The sequence below is a fragment of the Jaculus jaculus genome, chromosome 1 (genome assembly GCF_020740685.1).
Source record: "Jaculus jaculus isolate mJacJac1 chromosome 1, mJacJac1.mat.Y.cur, whole genome shotgun sequence".
NCBI lineage: Eukaryota > Metazoa > Chordata > Mammalia > Rodentia > Dipodidae > Jaculus > Jaculus jaculus.
In genome coordinates this window covers 324,774,814-324,797,942 of record NC_059102.1, presented here as the reverse complement: position 1 = coordinate 324,797,942, position 23,129 = coordinate 324,774,814, and the positions used below count along the sequence as shown (strand labels likewise).

General features: G+C 49.0%; 1 protein-coding gene across 1 annotated transcript in view; it reads right to left on the bottom strand.

Moving 5' to 3' along the window:
- Itpkb (inositol-trisphosphate 3-kinase B) overlaps positions 1-20,760 on the bottom strand; it is a 114,997-nt gene extending 94,237 nt beyond the window's left edge. Inside the window, exon 1 of the mRNA XM_004653258.2 lies at positions 18,817-20,760. Within this exon, the coding sequence (XP_004653315.2) occupies positions 18,817-20,745 (1,929 nt within the window). The 5' untranslated portion in view covers positions 20,746-20,760. The remainder of the gene's footprint in view (positions 1-18,816) is intronic.
- Positions 20,761-23,129: the final 2,369 nt, after the last annotated feature.

Sequence of the window (23,129 nt, the reverse complement as noted above, 5' to 3'; positions counted from 1 at the left end):
GTGCTAAGTGAGCACTCTACCACTGACCACACCCCGGCCCCCACCCTGTGGGGCTTGGTTATAGCATCTCAGAGTAGCCAGCAAATGGCAGGGGACAGGGGGGCGGCTTTTAGGAGAAGGCTGGCTTTTAATGTACAGTGCAATACCATAAGGTAAACAGGGTCCAGACGCTGTTCCATATGGCTAACGCCTGAAATCAAAACTGATTTCTGTCCTGTGTACATTCCCAGGTTCAGCAATAAGGGGGCTACCGTCTGGTGCCTTCGCTGTCAGACTGCCTGGGGTCCACGCTGCCACACGCTAACCAGCTCTCTCGTGGGCTCCTTCCTTCCGGATGACAGCCCCTCCATCCTACCCGCAGGAGAAAAGAGCCTAGGATTGGCAGAGCTGTATGGGCAAGCCAGGCCCAAGACTCAGCCCCACCCCCTAAAAAAAAAGCATGTTCAATGCCTACTGGACAGACAGACACAAGTGGCCCTTCAGACGGCCACCAAGAACAGGAAAGATAACACTGAAGATGTCTGTCCACATCGCAGCCATCTCATGCCCAGCACAGGTGTGGCAGTCAGGAGTGTCCCAGGGCTGTGGGGACATCAGCCTGCACTGCCAAGACAGAACTTGTCACCATGCGGCCTGGGCTCCTGCAGTGTCTCCAGGGACTGGTTGGGACTCAGCCGTGAGCTGGCGGCCTTGGGCTTCATCAGTTCTGCCCAGTCACCCAGGTGAGTGTCTCTTCCACTTCACCACCCCAGCCCACGGCTGATGGCAAAGAGCAGCCGTGGAACTTGGTGAGTCCTGGGCAGAGCAGAGTCCAGACAGGTACGAAGTGGACAGACCTGGCAGCCTCCCAGTTCTGAATCCTTTTGAAGATAGCACATGTTGGGTCCTTGTCTGTCTGTAGCCAAATAAAGCACCTCTAGGTGGGAAGGGCCTGTTTTAATGAGCATATGCCCTCCTAGCTTCCCTGTGGCACAGGAAAGAGACACACTACACACATGCACACATTTCTATCTCACTCACTCTCATGAACTACTGTGACTCGAAAAGGCATACGATGAGAAAATAACCAAGCCGGGAGTGGTGGCTCACACCTTTAATCCCAGCACTCGGGAGGCAGAGGTAGGAGGATCGCCGTGAGTTCGAGGCCACCCTGAGACTCCATAGTGAATTCCGGGTCAGCCTGGGCTAGAGTGAGACCCTACCTCGAAAAACCACAAAAAAAAAAGAAAGAAAAAGAAAATAACCAAGAAATAGAAGACATATGATGAAAGCATAGGAGTGAGAGGAGATGGTAAGAGGAATGAACTTCTCACATCCCCAAACGCTGAGCCTTCTGTGTCTGGGTGACCTCAGCCACTTCCCACCTCCAAGACAGAATAGAGACAGGCTGGCCCCCAGGGGCCTGTAATCAGACGCCTGGTGCCAGCAAGTGAATACGAAGAATTGTTTTTGAAAGCACGTTCTGAGCCCTGGTAACAAAGCCAGGCCTCTCCTGTACGGTAGGGACCTCCCTGGCAAAGTAGGTCCTGCTTCCTATTTTGTTTTGCGCTCGAGATGACCAGTCCTGAATCACGACACTCAGTCATGGCGGGTTAGGCGCTCACTTAAGCACTGTTTCACAGGGGTGGTAGTGATAGAAAGAGGGAAGAGGGTAATTTCTCTATTCCCAGGCCTGATCTGAGTCCAGTCCTCAAGCCACGCTGTCTATCTCATTTCATTGCACAGCAGCCTGAGAGGTCATTATAGCAGTTACTTTCTCATTGCTAGGTCGAAACACCCGACCAGAGGCAGCTTATAGAAGGAAAGGGTTTATTTCTGGCTTATAGAGTTTACAGGGTGTTTCTTCATGAGGTGGTGGGAAGCAAAGCAGGAGCTGGGCATCACACCTTTACATCAGAAGACAGGAAGGAGAAGTGAGCTGGCTGGCACTGGTAAGCTGGGCTGAACTATAAAATCCTAAGGCCCACTCCAACTGACACACCTCCTCCAGCAAAGCCCGCCTCCCAAAGGCTCCGCCGGCTGGGGACTAGGTAGGAAAGTTAATCACAAACCCTTGATGCGATGGGGGACATTTTACATCCAAACACCATGGGTTAGAAGTGAGGAAATGGGATCAGAGAAGTTACATCTCTGTAAGGCCCGAATCATCGCAATCGTGGGGAATTCAGGTCTCGCAGGCTCAAGCTGCACACTCCTTGGCAGAGCATCTTCTCTGGTCCACAGAGCCAGCCTGCTCTAACACAGACCACGTACTCAGCTCAGTCTCAGAGCTTCCGGACCCCGCTACTTCTTGGAGGGGAATAAGCACGTAAGTCAGAAATAGTCCCTAGTTGCTTCACTTACCAAGGGAAAGGAATGGCGGAGGTTGCAAACCCAGCATACAAGGCCAAAAACTAACACTATAACTGCCTCTAAGACACAGCCACCATTTACTAAGCATTTCCAATATCCAGATGCTATATGAGGCACTGGACACATTCTCTCATTACAGACTCAAAAACCTTAAGGCAGGGGACTAGAGAGATGGCTTAGGGGTTAAGCGCTTGCCTGTGAAGCCTGCGGACCCCAGGTTTGAGGCTCGATTCCCCAGGACCCATGTGAGCCAGATACACAAGGTGGCGCGTGCATCTGGAGTTCATTTGCAGTGGCTGGAGGCCCTGGCGTGCCCATTCTCTCTCTCTCTCTTTCTGCCTCTTTCTCTATCTGCCGCTCTCAAACAAATAAATAAAAATAATAAACAAAAAAACCTGAAAGCAGGTATTATCAGTTCCATTTTATAGATGACACAACTGAGGTGCAGAAAGGTTAAGGCATTTCTCTAGGCTCACACAAGAAGGAAGCGGCAGAGTGTAGGCTCAAACCCAGCACTGGCTTGTCATCACACCTGGTGTCATTCAGCCCTTCCTATCCTCCCCAGGACTCAGTAATACTTGCTGAGCTCAAGGCCCCCACCTCCCCGCAACCTTTTCCTATCATGTCCTTCTGATCAAATAGGATGGGGTAGCTAGGCGTGGTAGCACACATCTTTAATCCTCAGCAAAGGTAGGAGGATCACTGTGAGTTCAAGGCCAGCCTGAGATTACATAGTGAATTCCAGGTCAGCCTGTGCTAGAGTGAGACCCTACCTCAAAAATAACAAAAACAACAACAACAACAATAATAATACGATGGGGTATGGTTAGCCTGCGGCCTCATTTCAGCCTCTAGATTGCCTGAGCACCCATTTCTTTTGGAATTCAATGCACTGGGCCAGTCCTAGGCTGAGGAAGATGGCTTAGCAGGTTCAATTCCCCAGGACCCACATAAGCCAGATGCACAAGGTGGCGCATGCGTCTGGAGTTCATTTGCAATGGCTGGAGGCCCTGGCATACCCATTATTTCCCTCTCTCTCCCTCTCTCTCTCCATATATATATATATATATATATATATATATATGTATGTATATATATATATATGTATGTATATATATACATACACATACATATATATATATAGATGTATGTATGTATATACACACACCGCTTCTTATCTCTCAAATAAATAAATTAAAATAAAATAAAAGACTTCAACAGAGGCAGCAAATTCCTCAAGCCTTCACCCCACACTCCTTCCCCAACAGTGCTACCCTGTCCAATTCCTCTACTCCAGCTCTGCACCATGCACCAAAGCTTCCTACATTTCACACGCCCACGTCAGTTCATTATTTATTAACTCATATTTAGTGAACGTGCTTGTTCAATGGAGATACAACTTGTTCCTGAGTTCCGCAAATCTCAAACATGTCTATTGGCATCAGCTGTGTCTTAGAGGACACACCCCCAAGGACAGGAACAGCATCAATTAAGCCATTCTTTTCAGCATGGGTACCTGCAGGCAGGAATGCCACACGGATGCCAACTGTTGGGCAGCCACTGGGGTGCGATGTGCCCTTCTCGACATGGGCAGCCACGGGAAGGAAGACCCAATGTCAGGAGAACAAGGGAAGAAACTGCAGGATTCAGCTCAAAGCCAGGTTATACATAAGAGGCACCCCACATAGATTAGCTGAACCCCCTGCCCACTGTAAAAACTGAAGAGTGGGGGGTCGAAGAGATGGCTCAGAGGTTAAGGCGATTGCTGGCAAAGCCTAACAACCCAGGTTCGATTCCCCAGTCCCCACATAGAGCCACATGCACAAAGTGGCACACGCATCTGGAGTTTGCGGTGGTTACAGACCCTGCTGTACCCATTCTCTCTCTCTCTTTGCTTGCACATAAATAAATAAATAACTCAAGAGTGAATTCCTCCCTTATTCTCCAGTATACCACTGAGAAAGTCGTGACAAGGCATTGGGAAAGAAGGCTAAGCCCTTGCGAATCCTAAGCTCCTAAAGAGAATGGAATCCTGCCATCAGGAACTGACTGTCTTGTCCTGGGAACAGCAATCCCGGCTAGGTGACTCCCTTCCCAATGGCCACAGCCTTCCATGGTGTCTTCACAACCCATTGATGAGTAAGCAAACCACAGCCCGAGTAGGCCTTTGCAATACAGAGGTAAGAACACCTCCTCTAGCATGGTAGTAGCCCTGGTCCACCTTCTTTTGAGAAACCTTTAAAAGCAGTGGCATAGTACTAATGAAAACCGATGTAAGCAGGAACAAATTCACACTCTCCCAAGATGTCTCTGTATACACTACCTCACTGATACTCTCAAAGACCACGTGAGATAGGAAGCCTATCAACATACCCATGTGCTTATTTATTTAATGTCTTTTTTTTTTCTTTTTGGTTTTTCGAGGTAGGGTCTCACTCTAGCCCAGGCTGACCTGGATTTCACTATGGAGTCTCAGGGTGGCCTCGAACTCACGGCGATCCGCCTACCTCTGCCTCCCGAGTGCTGGGATTAAAGGTGGACCTCACCACGCCTGGCTTCAACATACCCATTTTTACATCTACCAAAGCAGCCCAGAGGGGCCTAAAGAGAACACACGCTAAAGCCAGAGTCAACAGTCTTTCCAGCGCACAGGCCTAGTCAAGTTCTTAGAAAACCCGGGGGAGGGGTCCTCCAAATTGCTTGAAATTAATTTAGTACCACACTCTGTACTAGGATGTGGTTCCTGCTCTGATAATGACGACTGACGATGATGAAGAGGAATGAGACACATGACAGAGGTTTCGCAGAGGAGCTAAACCAGGTGGAGGACGGAGAATCGGGAGTCTAAGGCCATTCTTAGCTACATAGTGAGTTTGAGGCCAGCCTGGGTTACATGATACCCTGCCTCAAAAGGGAGAGAGGGGCAGAAAAAGAGAGAGAGGTTTCTGTGCCTTCTACAGACTAAGCTATCACCTTAACATTCAAAAGGTCCCCATGCCAGCAAGCTGCACCTCTCCAAGGACCAGTAGTTAGTAGTTTCTCAGTTCTTAAACGGCACCCTCCTGACCTCTCAACTTTGACACGTAGCCATTCGCTTTCCCTGCCCAGAGCTCAGTGATTATCTCAGAACCATGTCCCTGACAAAAACCTCCTGGCCACTTTTTAAACTACTGGCGTGCGGTTGCATTTTCCACTTGACATTGTCAGGAGATTAAACTGTGTATGTCACTGTCCCACACAGGCCCTTTTCCAGCTTCCTGCTAACAGATTCAGGTGAGATAAGGATTACAGAAGTGATACTCCCAAGTTCCTCTCCCCACAGTTGGGGAGGGGGCCTGTGTTATTAAAGCTACCACTTAGGGGCTGGAGAGATGGCTTAGCGGTTAAGCGCTTGCCTGTGAAGCCTAAGGATCCCGGTTCAAGGCTCGATTCCCCAGGCCCCACGTTAGCCAAAGGCACAAGATGGTGCATGCGTCCGGAGTTCATTTGTAGTAGCTGAAGGCCCTGATGCACCCATTCTCTCTCTCTCCCTCTTTCTCTCTCACCACTTTCAAATAATAATAATAAATCTACCACTTAGGGGCTGGAGAGATGGCTTAGCAGTTAAGCACTTGCTTGTGAAGCCTAAGGACCCCGGTTCGAGGCTCGATTCCCCAGGACCCAGTTAGCCAGAGGCACAAGGTGGTGCATGCATCCGGAGTTCATTTGCAGTAGCTGAAAGCCCTGATGCACCCATTCTCCCTCTCTCCCTCTTTCTCTCTCACTGCTTTCAAATTATAATAATAAATCTACCACTTAGGGGCTGGAGAGATGGCTTAGCAGTTAAGCATTCGCTTGTGAAGCCTAAGGACCCCGGTTCGAGGCTCAATTCCCCAGGACCCACGTTAGCCAAGAGGCACAAGGTGGTGCATGCCTCCGTGGAGTTCATTTGCAGTAGCTGAAGGCCCTGATGCACCCATTCTCTCTCTCCCTCTTTCTCTCTCACCGCTTTCAAATAATAATAAATCTACCACTTAAGACTGGCTAGTACATCAGCAGGGGATTAGACAAACACCAGCTCCCCGCAGAACCCGGGAAGAAACTCTTACAGGGCCATCCTCCTGATTATACATTTCACAACCCAGTCATCAATCGCCATAGTGAAGAGGAAAACAAATTGAGCCAAGGCTGGAAAGAATGTCAGCAAAATTTGGAAAAACACTTGCTGGGAACTGCCTGGTGGGGGGGTTCAGTGACCTCCCTTGTAATTGCCCAGGTCCCACTAACTAGCTCACAACATACCAAAAGAGATCGCAGATTGAGCGGGGTGGATGGCCAGGCATCAGGGCATCAACTCCCACCCCCATGTCCCCCACACTTACCAGCGGCCCACACCCCCAACTTCACAAGGCCCACGCCTACATCCACATCCATTGCCTCAGCGTGCTCAACACTCCCGCAGTGGAGGAAAGTAATAAGCACTGGCCATAGACAGGGTATCATAGCTTCTAGGAAAACAATACAACCTGGCGAATCATTCTGATTGAATGGGGTGGGGGAGGCATAGAATGCAGAGAACCTTTTAAGTGAGGTCAAGGAAAGAACTTCACTCAAAGTCCAAGGATACATGCTGTCTCCTTCCCACCTTCCCACCATGCACTAGGACCAATGTTATACTGTGAACGTGTGGACAGCCTTTTCATAAGATAAGGTCTTGGTCTAGGCCAGGCCCTTGTCCAGCATCACGAACACATCATTTTGGGATTAGATCAACCCTAACCCCAGTCACGAGTCAGTGGAAATAATCTCACTGCCTTGGCTTTCAACACTGTTATCATTTCATTTTCTCTTCCCATCTGAACCTCGGCACAAAAGTAAAATGCAAGCTTAATGGGCTAACAGCAAGCTGCATGAATTTCCAGTGAGGGTGATGACAGTTAACTTCTACCACCCAGGGGGCCTGAGCCAGTTCCTACCTGGTATCCTCCATGGGCTGGAGAGATGGTTCAGCAGCTAAGGCACTTGCCTGCAAAACCTAGTAACTTGGGTTTGATTCCCTAGTACCCGTGTAAAGCCAGATGCACAAAGTGGAACATATATCTGCTAGAGGACCTGGCTTGCCCATTCCCTGTCTGTCTGTCTCTATCTACTTATAAATGAATAAATAGATAAAATATTTTAAAGAAAACATATTCTTCACAATCCAGATGAAATCATACACAAGAATGAATTGGAACTGGGTCTAAGTGGTACAGAGGCCTGTAATCCCAGCTACGGTGGAGGCTGACCCAGGAGGGTCTTAAGTTCAAGACCTGACTGGGCAACAGAGTGAGTTTAAAGCCAGCCTGGGCAACTCTATCACTGAGTGCTCTATCACTGAGCTACATCCCCAGCCACAGTTACCTAAACTTAACAGCTAACTGGGTGTGGTGACACACGCTTTTAATCCCAGCAGAGATAGGAGGATCACTGTGAGTTCAAGGCCACCCTGAGACTACATAGTGAGTTCCAGGTCAGCCTGATCTAGGGTGAGACCCTACCCCGAAAAAAACCAAAAACAAAACAAAACAAAAAAAACTTGTCTGAAACAAGAGCAAAAAATTTAAGAAATAAAAAATGTAGTATTAGCTAGTAGCCTGAAGAGGTGTCTGTTGTTCAGTGAGTTTCTATTACACAACATCAAATCAATTAAAAATCCAAACAAATCTCAACAAGGGGAGATCAGATTTCTAACAGTGAATTCTTCATGGAATTGCTAAGACACACATCAGACAAGCCAACTGGGGAAGCCAGTCCCCACTTCTGAAAGCACTTGTGCAGCAGCTAGCGAATTCCAGCTTTTGAGGAGCCAATTTCATTTCACTCTTTCTGATGGAAGCAAATCATTTTGCAGGATTGCATTAGGTTGAAAAGAGAACCTGAGGGGATGGAGAAGTGGCTTAGCAGTCAAGGTGCTTGCCTGAGAAGCCTAAGGACCCATGTTCAACTCTCCAGATCCCATGTTAGCCACATGCACAAAGATGAGGAAAGCGCAAGGTCGCACATGTCCACTAGGTGGCACAAGCTCCTGGAGTTCAACTACAGTGGCTGAGGCCCTGGAATGCTAATTATCTCTCTCCTCTCTCTGTCTCTCTCCCCCTAATATATATATATAACTGAACCTGAAGTCCATGGGGTCCAGTGACATTTCCAGGCGGATCCTGTGTTTCTCATATTCACAATCTCCCAACTCCATGAGGCCATAGCCACTCTCACCACTTCTCAAGGGCTTGCAAGTCAGGTGTGGGCTGGGATTTCTATTCAGATCTCCTCCACCTGAGTCCAGTACCCTCTCCTCACAGCAGCAAGGTCATGGTCATCAGTAATGAACTGGCCTGCGCACGTTTTTCTTCTCCCTTCATTCATCTTTCCGTTGGTTCAGCACTTCTCATGTCAGTACATAATACACGAGACATTTACTTTCTCTCACTTATTCATTCACTCCTTTAACAAATATTTTTAAAGCACAGACTGCTCTTAAAGTCAAGGTGGATCTTCAAAGGTAAGGAGGGAGCTAATCTACTGGAGGAGTTTCCTGAGAAGAACGTGAATGTGGGTCTTGTAACAGTTCTGAACGTGTCCTGGCTGTGTTTTCTTTTTCTTTTATTTCTTTTTTTAAATAAATGTTTTTTTAAAGGACTTTAATATTTATTTATTTATTTAAGAGTGAGAGAGAAATAGGCAGAGAAAGAATGGGTGACCGAGGGCCTCCAGTCACTGCAAATAAACTCCAGATACATGAGCCACCTTGTGCATCTGGCTTACATGGGTCCTGGGGAATTGAACCGAGGTCCTTTGGCTTTGCAGGCAAATGCCTTACCCACTAAGCCATCTCTCTCCAGCCCATGGCTGTGTTTTCTTCATGTGTAAAATATGACTGAGAAAATGAGCTCTACAGCTTTCTCCAATTGTATAGCATTCTGAACACCCACATAATGATCATTATGAAGCAAGAGAGAAAATTTTGCTATTCTTTGAATAGTAGCACAGAGGCTTAACTTCCTAATGAGGTTACATATGTTTTAAAAAATATTTTTATTTATTCATTTGAGAGAAAGGAGAATAGGCATGCCAGGGCCTCTTACCACTGCAAACAGACTTCAGATGCATGCACCACTCTGTGCTTTACACGGGTACTTAGGAATTGAACCCCCGCCAGCGACGTGATTTTAACTGCAATGTCACCTCTCCAACTCTACACACTTTTGTTTGGTTGATTGTTTTTTTTTTTTTTTCAAGGTAGGGTCTCACTCTAGCCCAGACTGACCTGGAATTCACTCTGTGCCCCATGCTGGCCTCAAACTCACAGCAATTCTCCTACCTCAGCCTCCAAGGGCTGGAACTAAAGGCATATGCCGTCACGTCCGGCTTATGAGACCATGTGTGTAATAGTGCTTTTCAGCCAAGGAAACTCGAGCTACCTTTAAACTAATAGTTCACGCCTGGAAAAATGGGCAAGGACTGCTGTGTCTACCGGAAAGATAGGCTGGAGGAAGGAGGCTCAATAAGAAAACAAGGTGCCTATGAGGACTTTGGTAGGACTGGAGGCTGGTCGTAGAATTACAGCAAGTCAGGTTTGACCACAGGATCCTGAGATCAAGCTGACAGATTCTTCCAGGCCTCCAAGAGGGGCTGTCGGGTGGGTCTGGCCCAGGGCTCCAATGCAAGTGCTCGGTTTTTCTGTTCCATGGTGTTCAGAGCATCGACGGTACCATTATTACTTAGTTCAATTAAGTTAACGGATACAGTCAGAGCACCACACCAGGTCATGATGTTACCAAAGGGGCAGCTGGCTCTCTAAATAGCTTTTCATATAATCAAAGAGTTTCCACTTGGTGTGATTTTGTAAGTAATGAGCTCCCCTGATTCATGAAAAAATAAATAAAAAGCATGATTCACAATGCCAGTTCTACCTAGTCAGGGGGGAAAAAAATCACTGTAAACACACTTGCATAGAGCTGAGAGCAAAATGTGCATAATTCCAAGGTCACCTCTCCTATCCAAACCATAGAACCCTCAACATTTGTAAGTAATGTGACCACAACACCAATTATTTATTTACTTATTTTTGAGATAGAAGCTGGCTTCAAATTCACAATCCTTCTGCGTCAGCCTCTGGGTTGCTGGTATTACAGGCATGCACCATCATGCTTGGCTTCACAAGGCAATTTAAAATTCCTGAGTTAATTCTGAATTACTTGTTGATATCTGAAGTCTACAAAGGCTTTTCCACAGAGATAAAATTCTTTCCATTAAATTATTTTTAAAAATTGGGGCTGGGGCTGGAAAGATGGCTTAGCAGTTAAGGCGTTTGCCTGCAAATCCAAAGGATCCCAGTTTGACTCTCCAGGACCCACGTAAGCCAGATGCACAAGGGGGCACATGGGTCTGGAGTATGTTTGCAGTGGCTGGAGGCCTTGGCGTCCATTCTCTCTCTCTATCTCAAATAAATAAATAAACTATATATATATATATATATATATATATATATATATATATATATATATATATTTTTTTTTTTTTTTTTTAATGGGGCTGGAGAAGATGGCTTACTGATCACTTGTAAAATCTGACTGCCTGGGTTTGATTCCCCAGGACCCACATAAGCCACATGGCACACAATGGCACATGCATCTGGAATTCATTTGAAGCAGCTAGAGACCCTGGAATGCCTATTCTCTCTCCCTCCCTCCCACCCTCTCTGCTTGCAAACAAATAAATAAAATATATTTTATTTATTTGAGAGAAAGAGGTGGAGAGAGAGGGAGAGTAAGTAGGAGAGAGAGAGAGGATCTATAAATGAACTCCAGATGGCATATGTCACTTTGTGCATCTGGCTTACATGGGTCCTGGGGATTCAAACCTGGACCCTTTGGCTTTGCGGACAAGTGCCTTAACTGCTAATCCATCTCTCCAGCCCAATAAAATATTTTCAATAATATTTTATTATTTTATTTATGTATTTGAGAGAGAAAGAGAGAGAGAGAAAAAAAAAAAACCAGGTGTGCCAGGGCTTCTAGGCACCACAAACAAACTCCACATGCACATGCCACTTTGTGCATCTGGCTTTAAGAGGATCCTGAGGAATCGAACCTGGATCCTTTGGCTTTGCAGGCAAGCGCTTTAAACAGCTTATGCCATCTCTCCAGCCCAATAAAATATTTTTTTAAGGGCTAGAGAGATTGCTTAGTGGATAAGGCATTGTCCTGCAAAGTCCAAGGACCCTGGTTCAGTTCCCCAGGGCCCACATAAGCCAGGGTGCACAAAGGGAGCACATGCATCTGGAGTTTGTTTACAGTGGCTAGAGGCAAGCCCATTCTCTCTCTCTCTCTCTCTCTCTCTCTCTCTCTCTCTCTCATAAGATAAATAAATAAACATTTAAAAATATTTATCTTTTTTAAAATTCTACCTTTAGCTAAGGTGAAATCTGACTAAATAAAAGCCTAAGCAATGTTATCAATCCACCTAGGAATATAAATAAACTACATAAAACCAATCTAATCTGCAACTACCTTTAACAAGTATGTGCCAACAAAATCAGACAAATGACTGAGTCACCAGCTCAACTCTTGTAAACAAAAGCCCCGAGGATGATTTATTTCAAACCTGCAGTCCATTTCTCTGAAAGCAGGGGATAACTGATTTAGTTCATTTTCTTGTGAAAACCTAAGGGCAAGGCATGTCTCCAGCTGTACTCTTACAAGTTTAAACATTCTCATGAAAAGCAATGCTTAGAATCAACCTCTTTTAGTTCTTTGAAGTGACATTTTAGCTCTGTGTCAGCGAAGCCTATTTCCTGACTTACACGTCCAAGGGGACCAAAGACCCCCTTTTGATTGATGAACAGAACAAATGTTTTTGGGTTACTATTCTAGCATCCCACCAGCAAAATCCCCAAGATCTGTTTACTAATGAAAAACCTAGGTACACTGCTGACACTGTTTCTATGGTGCCTTGTCAATGAGAAGTTGAAAATAAACCATCTTGCTCGGGGTGGTGGTGCACACCTTTAATCCCAGGCAGGGGTAGGAGAATCACTGGAAGTTCAAGGCCAACCTACAACTATGTAATGAATTCCAGGTCAGCTTGGGCTAGAGTGAAATCCTACCTCGAAAAACCAAAAGAACAAACAAACCATCTTCTGGCAAAAGGATGGGAGACAGGAGGATCAGTCAACTGGCCTCAATAAAAGCACACACTTAAATGTGCCTAGTTGCTTAGTTGTTGTTGTTTTTAATCTCAATGCTAAGGTCCATGCTAAAATAAAATTAAAAAAAAAAAACTCTATCACCCTTTCAGACAACCTGACACATTCTTCACACCTACCAAGCTTGGAATCAAGTGTCTACAATTAAAGAGAAAGTTGGGGGCTGGAGAGATGGCTTAGAGGTTAAGCGCTTGCCTGTGAAGCCTAAGGACCCCAGTTCGAGGCTCGGTTCCCCAGGTCCCACGTTAGCCAGATGCACAAGGGGGCGCACGTGTCTGGAGTTCGTTTGCAGAGGCTGGAAGCCCTGGCGCGCCCATTCTCTTTCTCTCTCTCTCTCTGTCTTTCTCTCTGTGTCTGTCACTCTCAAATAAATAAATAAATAAAATATTTAAAAAATAAATAAATAAAGAGAAAGTTGGAACCAGATGGACTCTCTAAATTACCTTTCTGGACTATGTATAATAGAGAAGGAGACAAGTAAGCCAGAGAGCCAGACAGCCAAGTCCCCAGAGTGTGCCTCAGGGTCCCACTGCCTTCTCCATCTTGGTTTCTTTCCAAGCCCATCAAGGTAACACCCAGAACCTCATTTAAATAACTCTGGGGGGCTGTAGAGATGGCTTAGTGGTTAAGCGCTTGCCTGTGAAGCCTAAGGACCCTGGTTCGAGGCTCGATTCCCCAGGTCCCACGTTAGCCAGATGCACAAGGGGGCGCATGCGTCTGGAGTTCGTTTGCAGAGGCTGGAAGCCGTGGTGCACCCATTCTCTCTCTCTCTCCCTCTATCTGTTTTTCTCTCTGTGTCTGTCGCTCTCAAATAAATAAATAAAAATTAAAAAAAAATAACTCTGGGTCCCACCAGATCTGGAAGCCACTGAGGATCATGTCCCCAAGAGAGAAGGCTGCCCATCTTCAAAACAGAAATCATACCCCATAACCTGGGCCTTCCAACATCCTCATCCAAAAAAGATGTTTCCACTTAAATAAAAGGGCTCCCCACGAGTGCATCTTTTGAAGTGGCCCTTAACATTTAGTTTGGCTTACCCAAACATAAAATCTTTACGTTCTTTTGAAAACCACATACAACCATTTGAAATAGCTTGATTTTTTTTTTCTATGTATTCCAGTTAATTTTTCATCAAAAAGAAACAAGACAGGTTGGGGAGATGGCATAGCACCCGCCTAAGTTCAATTCCCCAGCATCTACATAAAGCCAGACACACAAATTGGCACATGCATCTGGGGTTTGTTCACATCAGCAAAAAGCCCTGGTGTGCCCATACTCACTCTCTCCCTCTTCCTCCCCCTCTCTCAAATAAATAAACAAAATATCTTTTTAAGTATTTTTATTTATTTGCAATAAGAAAGAGAAAGAGAGAGAGAGAGAATGTGTATGCCAGGGCCTCATGCAAATGAACTGCAAATGAACTCCAAATACATGCACCATTTTGTGCTCCTGGCTTTGTATGTATTTTGGGGAATCAAACCCAGGCCATCAGACTTTGCAAGCAAGTGCTTTTAGCTGCTAAGCCATCTCTCCAGCCCAATAAAATATTTTTTAAAAATAAACAGGGAGCTGGGTGTGGTGGCGCACACTTTTAATCCCAGCTCTCAGGAAGCAGAGGTAGGAGGATCGCCATGAGTTCAAGGCCACCCTGAGATGACAGAGTTAATTCCAGGTCAGCCTGGACCAGAGTGAGACCCTACCTCGAAAAACCAAATAAATAAATAAATAAACAGGGGCTGGAGACATGGCTCAGTGGTTAAAAGCTCTTACTTGCAATGGACTCTCCAGTACCCACTTAAAGTGAAATGCACAAAGTGGTACAGGGATCTGAATTTGTTTATAGAGGCAAGAGGCCCTGACATGCCCATACTCACTCACTCTCCCTCTCTCTGAAATAAATAAAATATTTTTTGTTTTTATTTTTATTTATTTATTTGAGAGCAACAGACAGAGAAAGAGGCAGACAGAGAGAATGGGCGCGCCAGGGCCTCCAGCCACGGCAAACAAAAGTGGGTCCTGGGGAATCAAGCCTCGAACCGAGGTCCTTAGGCTTCACAGGCAATCGCTTAACCACTAAGCCATCTCTCCAGCCCTAAAATATTTTTTTTTAATTTTTTTTGTTCATTATTTATTTATTTATTTGAAAGCGACAGACACAGGGAGAAAGACAGATAGAGGGAGAGAGAGAGAATGGGCGCGCCAGGGCTTCCAGCCTCTGCAAACGAACTCCAGACGTGTGCGCCCCCTTGTGCATCTGGCTAACGTGGGACCTGGGGAACCAAGCCTTAATCCGGGGTCCTTAGGCTTCACAGGCAAGCGCTTAACTGCTAAGCCATCTCTCCAGCCCCCTAAAATATTTTTTTTAATCTTTTTTATTTATTTATTTTTATTTATTTATTTATTTATTTGAGAGTGACAGACACAGGGAGAAAGACAGATAGAGGGAAAGAGAGAGAATGGGCACGCCAGGGCTTCCAGCCACTGCAAACGAACTCCAGACGCATGCACCCACTTGTGCATCTGGCTAACGTGGGACCTGGGGAACCGAGCCTCGAACCGGGATCCTTAGGCTTCACAGGCAAGCGCTTAACCACTAAGCCATCTCTCCAGCCCTAAAATATTTTTTAAAGGATACAAGGAAACAAAATTCCAGTGCTCCTTAAAAAAAATAGTGAACACCGAAGAGTCTCTGTAGTATTTTTCTTCCTTATGTAACTGTCAGGTAGCTAAGCAGGTGTTTTGTGTCACTTCGTCTTTGTACATATAACTGATAGCACAATCTTAGATCAAGTCTATTTTTTATTTTCAAGAACAGAAAGAGAAGGCAAGGACAGATTGGGCATACCAGGCCTCTTGCCGCTGCAAACAAACTCCAGATGCATGTGCCACTTTGTGCATCTAGCTTTATGTGGGTACTCAGAATGGGCACACCAGGACCTCCAGCCACTGCAAATGAACTCTGGTTGCATGTGCCATTTTGTGCTTCTGGCTTTATATGAGTACTGGGGAACTGAACCCGATCGTTAGGTTTTGCAGGTAACCACTAAGCCATTTCTCCAGCCTCCAAGTCTATTTTTGTTGTTGTTAAAGAGAGATTTTGGAACTCCAAGGTGGTCCCTTTTAAACATATTTTATTTATTTATTTATTTGAGAGAGAGAGAGGGAGAGAATGGGCATGCCAGGGCCTCCAGCCACTGCAAACAAACTCCAGATGCATGTGCCCCTTGTGCATCTGGTTTACATGGGTCCTGGAGAGTCGAACTGGGATCCTTTGGCTTTGCAGGCAAATGCCTTAACCACTAAGGCAACTCTCCAGTCCTAAGTCTGGTTTTTATTTTTTTAAAGTAAGATGCATCTATTATAATAAATAACTTTCCACCTGGCATCTCAATGCCTTAGATTCTCTTAAATGAAATGCAATAGAAGCCTTTAAAAATGATTGTTAATTTTTGTTGTCTGAAAGAAAAAAAGGTGGGAAGCAGATTAGACATCCTTACTCAGTGCAGTTTGGTTCTGTTCAGATCCCAGAGAGCAGAAAATGTGAATGGGCTTGGATTTAAGCCACTGCAGACAGATGTGTCATACAATTATTTGTAAGCAAATTCCAAGTGTTTGATCCTGTAGAATCAGATCTTCTATCATGCCCTGCCTACACACCCCACCACACACAGCCATTCCTCAGCAAGAGCAGGGAATGTACCACAGAGAGCACACATGAAAGGCTGAGCTGTGCGAAGGAAGTGTAAACCAAAAATCCTCAGGTCTAGTGTGGGTCTGAAGGCCAGAGTTGTGGTGTGACTGGAACACTGCATGTATATATATGTGTGTGAACGTGGATGAGAGTGTGGGCAGGAGTGAGTGTGAGCATGTGTAGGCATGTACTAGAATGGGTACAGATGCTGGGAAGCTGAGGGTGAGCATGGGTGAGAAAGTGTGGGCAAGTGTGAGCCTGCAGACGGAAGCTGCTGATCCCAGGAGGAGCTCAGACAGGAATGGGCCAAGCGCACACACGGCTGGCTCAGGCTTCAACTATCAAACCCCAAAAGCCCAGCCAACAGGCACGGTCAATCAAGATGTCTGGTCTTCTTAGATACAATAACAATCTTGGGTAATAAGCAATTTTTGACCCAATGAGCAGATATTTTGGGGTCACCCATGAGGCTCCATTGTCACAATCTGTACAAAAGGAGAACTTATGGTGCAGGCACTTGGCCAAAGCTCAAAAGTCCCTAGGATCCCATTAATTTCCACTTGGCTACCCACTCTCACCCCAGCTTGCTCTCGCTCTCCCTCCCCCTCTCTCTCCCCTTCTCTCTCCCTCCCTCTCTCTCTTTCTCCCTCTCTCTCATCACAGGGGAGTTCCCCCCTCCCCGGCTCCACTCAGTGGATGACTGAAAGCCTGCTTAAAGGTGGGAAGCAGATTAGACAGCACCAGACTCTTTTCTACTTTTAGAGCTCTTACCTAACTTGAAAATACCACTTACCCCTCTGGTTTCTCACCTGGCATAATTGCCAAATCGAACAATAAAAAAAGTACTTGTCGTTATTTATCTCCTCTTCGACTCATTTCCAGGCAAGACCTCTAATTCACACATGGAGACATACAAACTGTTTTGATAGCCAGCCAGTAAAGAGCTGCTAATCCACCACGGGAAAGGGCAAATGGAAACTTGGAGACCAATTTAAAGGGACTGTGGGTGTGCCAACCATGCTTCAAGATTTCAAAGCAAATGGGAGGAGCAGGTAGGGAACATCTCTTATCCACTAGGCCCTAACTGCTGAGCAACAGGGCACAGAAATCCAAGCCTCACCTTCAAAGAGAAGCATTTTCCATCTGCCCTATTACCACCAGCCCTTCCAGGTGGACCGTTCCCCCTTCTAAAGGTGGTGTGCCCCACACCTGACAGCAGGTGCAAGATGCCTGGGGCCCTGTCCTGGCCACAAAATGCCAAGCTGATTAAGAGCACACTTTGCATACACATTTGCCTCTAGATCGCCAGCAGAAAACAGAGTTTCAGGGAAAGAAATTGCTGGTCTTCAAAATTAGACCGTGATTTCTGAAGTAGAAGCCGGAAACAAACGCGGGTCAGAGTACAAAACTCCCTCAGTAACGCATGCGAAGCAGCAAGGCTCAGCTCCTAGCAGGGGAGGAGGCCACCACCGAATACAATGGGTGGCATTTAGGCTGAAACCAGGAGGCTACCCCGTGTGATTCCATGCAGTTTCCCCCAGCCCAGAGGAAGCCCCAGCATCCCTTCACATGTCAGCTGAGGAAATTCCCCACGCTCCCTAGAGAAGCTAAGAGAAAGGCCAACCCATTTGAGAAGTGCTAGCTTCAACACCTAAGTCTTCTAGAAGATCAGCCCACAGCTAAGATGAATCGCTAGCAGGAATGAATTCCTGTCGCTGTCACCAGCAGAATGTCAGTGCGATGAACCCAAAACATGCATGTGAAAACACACCTAAAATGGACCTGTCCAAACCCATTCCCAACCTATTCCCCCTAGGAGACATCCTAACTCAAACAACTCAACCTAATAGGACATTCTGTTACCAAAGAAAACATCTGTTCGTCCCAAAGCATGTTTTAGTTTAAATTCACAGATCACACTGCCCCTTTGGCACACTGACCCCACAGACACTGCCTGGTCCGAGCCTCACTGACTGAGGCTCCGTGGTTGCTTACCCCACACACCAGCCACAACCACATCTATGGGGTTCAGGGCCCTGTCACAGAATCACATCACTCACTTTCCTGTCTAGTAGCAGAAGCTGGGTTGACCTGATCACATCCTTCAGCCTGAATTAATCATGGAATTCGTGTTTCACTTGGTCAAATGAAAACCACCCTCAGCAGCTCTGTTCAGTATCTTTGAGAATTAACCAGGAAGATTTTTTTTTTTTTGGTTGACATTCATAAATATTACGTTCCCAAATGGTGACCTCCAGGAAGTACCTTAAAACTTGCATTTTAAAGGATGGACAGCAGGAGGATCACTGTTCAACTTACAAGCAAGCACCTTTAACCACTGACCCATCTCCCCAGCCAGAATGTCCAAGCTACAAAGTGTGGGGTCAGTGCCTGTCCATACTCCAACTTGGCCAGCAAGCCCACCTGCAGAGAAATACTAGTTGCGGTCACTCCAGGTTCAATAGAAAGTCAGAAAACCATGAGCCATGAGGCCTATCATGTCTTACTGAAAGCACGAATTCTAGAAAACTCTCAGGTAACACTTACCACCCTGGGCTTCTGCTGGTCCAGGGTATGCAGGAAGGCCGAGTTGGGGTCCAAGGTGCGCTCAGGGTCACTAGAGATGTCTTCCTCTGAGTCCTCATAGGATGAGGAAAAACCGGTGGAAGACGCAGAGGAAGAGGACAGTTTTCTCAGGAGCAGAGGGCCGCCCGGGCTGCCCTGCATCTCCTCCAAGCCCCCATCTTCCTCAGTGCCCATGTCTGTGATGATGACGGCAGGGATGGTAGGAATGTTGCTAGGGTTACAGGCCTCTCTCACGGAGGCCTTGTCCTTCTGACCTGGAGGCAGCTGCTGGCAGCTGGAATGTGCATCTCTGTCCCGTGGCTGGCTTTCCCAAGCCCCCTCCGATTGTACCCCTGTGTCACACGTCCAGACCAGGCCAGCTTCCTCCATGGGCCTTAGCCAAGTCCTGGAATTCTCAGGCTGCCCGCCTGCAGTGTCCCCAGGGAGGGATGGAGGTTCTTTCAAATCTTTCACCACTTCCCAGCACTTTAAAGGTTCCAGCATTGCGCTACAAGGAACGGCGGCCTCCACCTCCCTGGTCGCTGGCTGTAATGCCTGGCTGCCTCCAAGTAAGCCTGGCGTTAGAGACTCTTTCCCCACAATGTCCAGGGGCTGTTGGGGTTCCAGGATAACCATAACTGCATTCCTGGCCTCATCAGGACCTACAGAGCCCAGGTCTCCAGGCCTCCTGGACTCTGAGCTTTGAGCACCCACTGTTCTTTCCTCCTGCCTTTTGCAGACTTCAGGTGTCCAGGAGCCCTGCCCACAGCCGGGATGAATCCCTTTGGCCATCCTCCCGGGGGGCTCTCCACCATTGGGTCCTCCCTGCTCTGGGGCTGGGCTTGTCTCCTTGCCCGGAAACTGCCCCTTTCTCCCCATGTGGGCCTCCCAGGGGTGCATGCCCCCAAGCTCACAGGCTGTGTCCACGAGGGCAGGATCCTGTCCACGATGTGGTCCAGGGGATGTATCTGTGGCTGCCACTTTAGTGGCCATTGCTAAGCTAGGTCCAAGCAGCTCCAATGAGGAGGCCTGGTGGCTCAGAGTTCCGGGACGTGGAGGGACCCTCTTTTCAGTTTCCATAGCTGTTGACGAACCATAGCGGGGCCTGGCTGGGCCTCCTCTCTCCATCTTCGCTGGACTCCGAGGCACTGATGGAGTTGGGCTGGCCCGGCCAGGAAGAGGAGCCACTCCCTCCTTGTCCTTGGTGGCATCTGGGCTGAGCCCTCCTCTCTTGCCAGACTCGGTGCCTAAGGTCTCTGGACACTGCTCCCCCCAGGATTTTGTCCTCCGTTCCTCGCTGGTGGCGCAGGCAGCCAGGACCCTTCCTGGAGGCTGACTGCTACTGCGAAGGGGACATGGAGAGGGCGACCGAGCCCTACCCAAACGCGGGCTGCGGGGAGCTTGGATGGCAGAGCTCTGCGCCTGGATGTGCGCCTCGAATATGCCCACTTTCTGGTTCACCTGCACGTTTTGCAATTCGCGCTGCAGAATCCGCAGCTTCCTCTGGGCCTCCTCTGGCCCCGGTGGAGAGAGGGTACCGGAGGTGGCCACCACCTGCTGACCGTCTCCTCGCAGGCGACCCGCCCAACTCGGGCTGCCCACGCTGCCACTGCCGCTGCCACTGCTGCTGCTGCTGCCACCGCCGCCGCTGCCGCTGCTACTATTCAGCCTGCGCCGGCCGCTCCGCCAGCCCCCGGGGCTCCGGGACTCCTCGGGGGACAACGATTCGACTGGGGGGAAGAGGAAGGAGGAGTCTCTCCCGGGGCTGAAGACGCTGCCCGGGCTCAGCACGGTCCTCCCCGAGGGCTGGGGCGTCTCGCTGCCGCTGGGCCCCGGTCCCTCGCCGCTCTTCAACTGGTTGGCGCTGTTCATGATCACCAGGCTATTGAGGGCATAGCAGTACACAGCCATAGTACTGGGTCCCGCGCGCTGCCCGCCGCCGCGGCTCGCGTCCCGGCTCGGCCGCTGGCGCCTCCTCCTCGCGGGGCTCCCGGCTCAGCAGTCGTGGAGGCCCCGCGGCCGCCGCCGCAGCGCGCGCCAATGGGGCAGCATGGCCTGGGCGGCGGGCGGGGGTCACGGCCGCGGGCTCAGCCCCCGCCCAAAGCTCCATAAACTGTCGCGCTGTGGAGACACAAGGGAGGACAAGTCAGAACCCACTCCCCCCCCCCAAGGGTGCCGAGGACAGGGTCTGCAGAGCCCGTCAACAGGACCCACAGGGAACCCCGGGACCCTAGGTCACGATGCGCCTGGATGCCTCCCCTACAAGGCACCGGGGATGCTCCGCGAGGTCGCACGCCTTTCGGGGCCAGATCCGCTGTGCCCCACCCCGCCTCTGGGTTGGGGTGACCTTTGAGGACCCGTCAAATTCCAAATGCTAAAGATTCTCCAAGGGAGCCACGCGGGTGGCTAAGGGGAGCGGGTGTGTGTGGTGGGGGAGATGCAGTCCTCAGTCTGTAAGCATGCTGTGTTGAGGGGCGCGGCTGGTCAGGTTCCCTTGGCCGGGACCAACATTGGCTGTCCAGGATGACAAGCTGCCCTGCTCCACCCTCTGGGGACATCAGAGAGACAGTCACAAGGAACCTGAACGGGACCTGCCTTCTCCTAATCTCTTGCCGGTGCCAAGAGACCTGGGAGGGCGCCGGTGTGCCCGCTGTTTCCTTTCCAGACCCTGGGCTTGGGGCTGTGTCTCTCGGCCTCCTATCACGGCCTGTGACAGCGATCGGGCCTCGGGCCGAAGCACTTTACAGCACTGGCCTTTGTCGCCTGTCCCTAAAGGGCCAAAGCTCCAGTATTCAGTACCGGAACCAACACTGGGCCGCCCCCTTACTGCCCTCCCCCGCCCCCGCAGCAGCCCACCGTGTGCGGGCATGGGCGTGTGTCGGGTGTGCACGCGTGGAACCTCCGCTCAGCCCTGCGCGAGCCCAGCTCCCCCTGCGGACCCAGGACCCGCGCCCCTTGGAGGGGAGCCTGGACCCCCCAGCTCCGCAGGGCACGGGGGTGAAGGGGGGTCGGTCACTCTCTCCCGGAGCTCGCGGCGGACAGGGCCTCCCTCCGCGCATCGCCGGCAGCCTCGCCGGGCAGCCCGAGCCCCGGGACGCCCGAGCCGCGCACCGAGGAGGCGGCGCGCAGCAGCAGCAGCAGCAGCAGCAGCCGCGGCGGCCCGGAAGGCGGGCGGGAGAATCGCCGAGAACTCTCCTTGCCAGTCTCTCCTCGGCCCCCAGCGCCACGCCATGCCCAGCCTCCGACATCAGACCTTGCCTTCTCCATCTCCGTCTCCCCAGCCACCGCTCAGCGCGCCGGTCGGACCCCGGAACGCCCCACACTGCTCGGGGCAGAGCCGGCGGGAAGGGCTCGCAGGCGAGGGCCCGGGGAGGAGCCGCCACGCTTACCTGCAACTGCTCAGACTCCCGGGCTCGGTGCAGGCGACATGCCCCGGGACGCAGGGCTCCGGGAGACGAGGTGGCTTAAAAGTTAAAAAGAAAAAAAAAATATTTGCTCCCTCACGGTCTGCCCGGCAGTCTAAGGACGACAAAAAAAGTAATAATAATAAAAATAAAAATGAGAAGCGCGAAGGAGGGCCAAGGGCCCCCGCGCAGGGCCCAGGCGATCCCCGCGGGGCGCAGCCAGGCCGGTCCCGCGCGCCGTGCTCGCCCGTGGAGACACTGCCCCTGACAGCCGCTGCTCCCGGCTAAACTTCAGTGTTTGCTCAATGCAAGATTAAAAAAAAAAAAAAAAAGAGAGAGAGAGAGTTTGGGGGGTGGGGTGGAGGGAGGAGGCAGAAAGGCGGGGGCTTGGGGGAGGAAAGCAGGAAGGAAGTTGTGAGCCTGTCTGGGGTTGAACTCAGCGGAACAAGTTTTTCTTTTCTTCTTCTTCTTTTTTTTTTTTTTTTTTCTATTGCTTGGCAAAACCGAGGAAGGGAAACACTTAAAAAAAAAAAGTTTCCATTGTTAACTAACAACAAAAAAGAACCTTTTAGCTTCTGCGGGTTAAAGATATACGATTTATTTTCCACCCCTCGATCAAGGTTTGCTGATGGTTGGTTTTATGAAAGTACTTTTGAAAAAAAAAACTGTTTTTAATAAAGTTTTTGAGGGTGCGTTCTGAACGCTCGTGAAGACCCTTTTAGCGTTTAAAATGGGCTTAACTCCTGCATACGTTGTATATGTTCTTGTGTGCAAAGACACAGATTCAAGGGAAGATATACCTTGTCAGCACCTCCTTGCAAAGTTGCAGATTTTAAAATGCATCACAGTAGTATTTGGGAGACTGGTTGGGGTGTTAGCTGCTAGATGTTC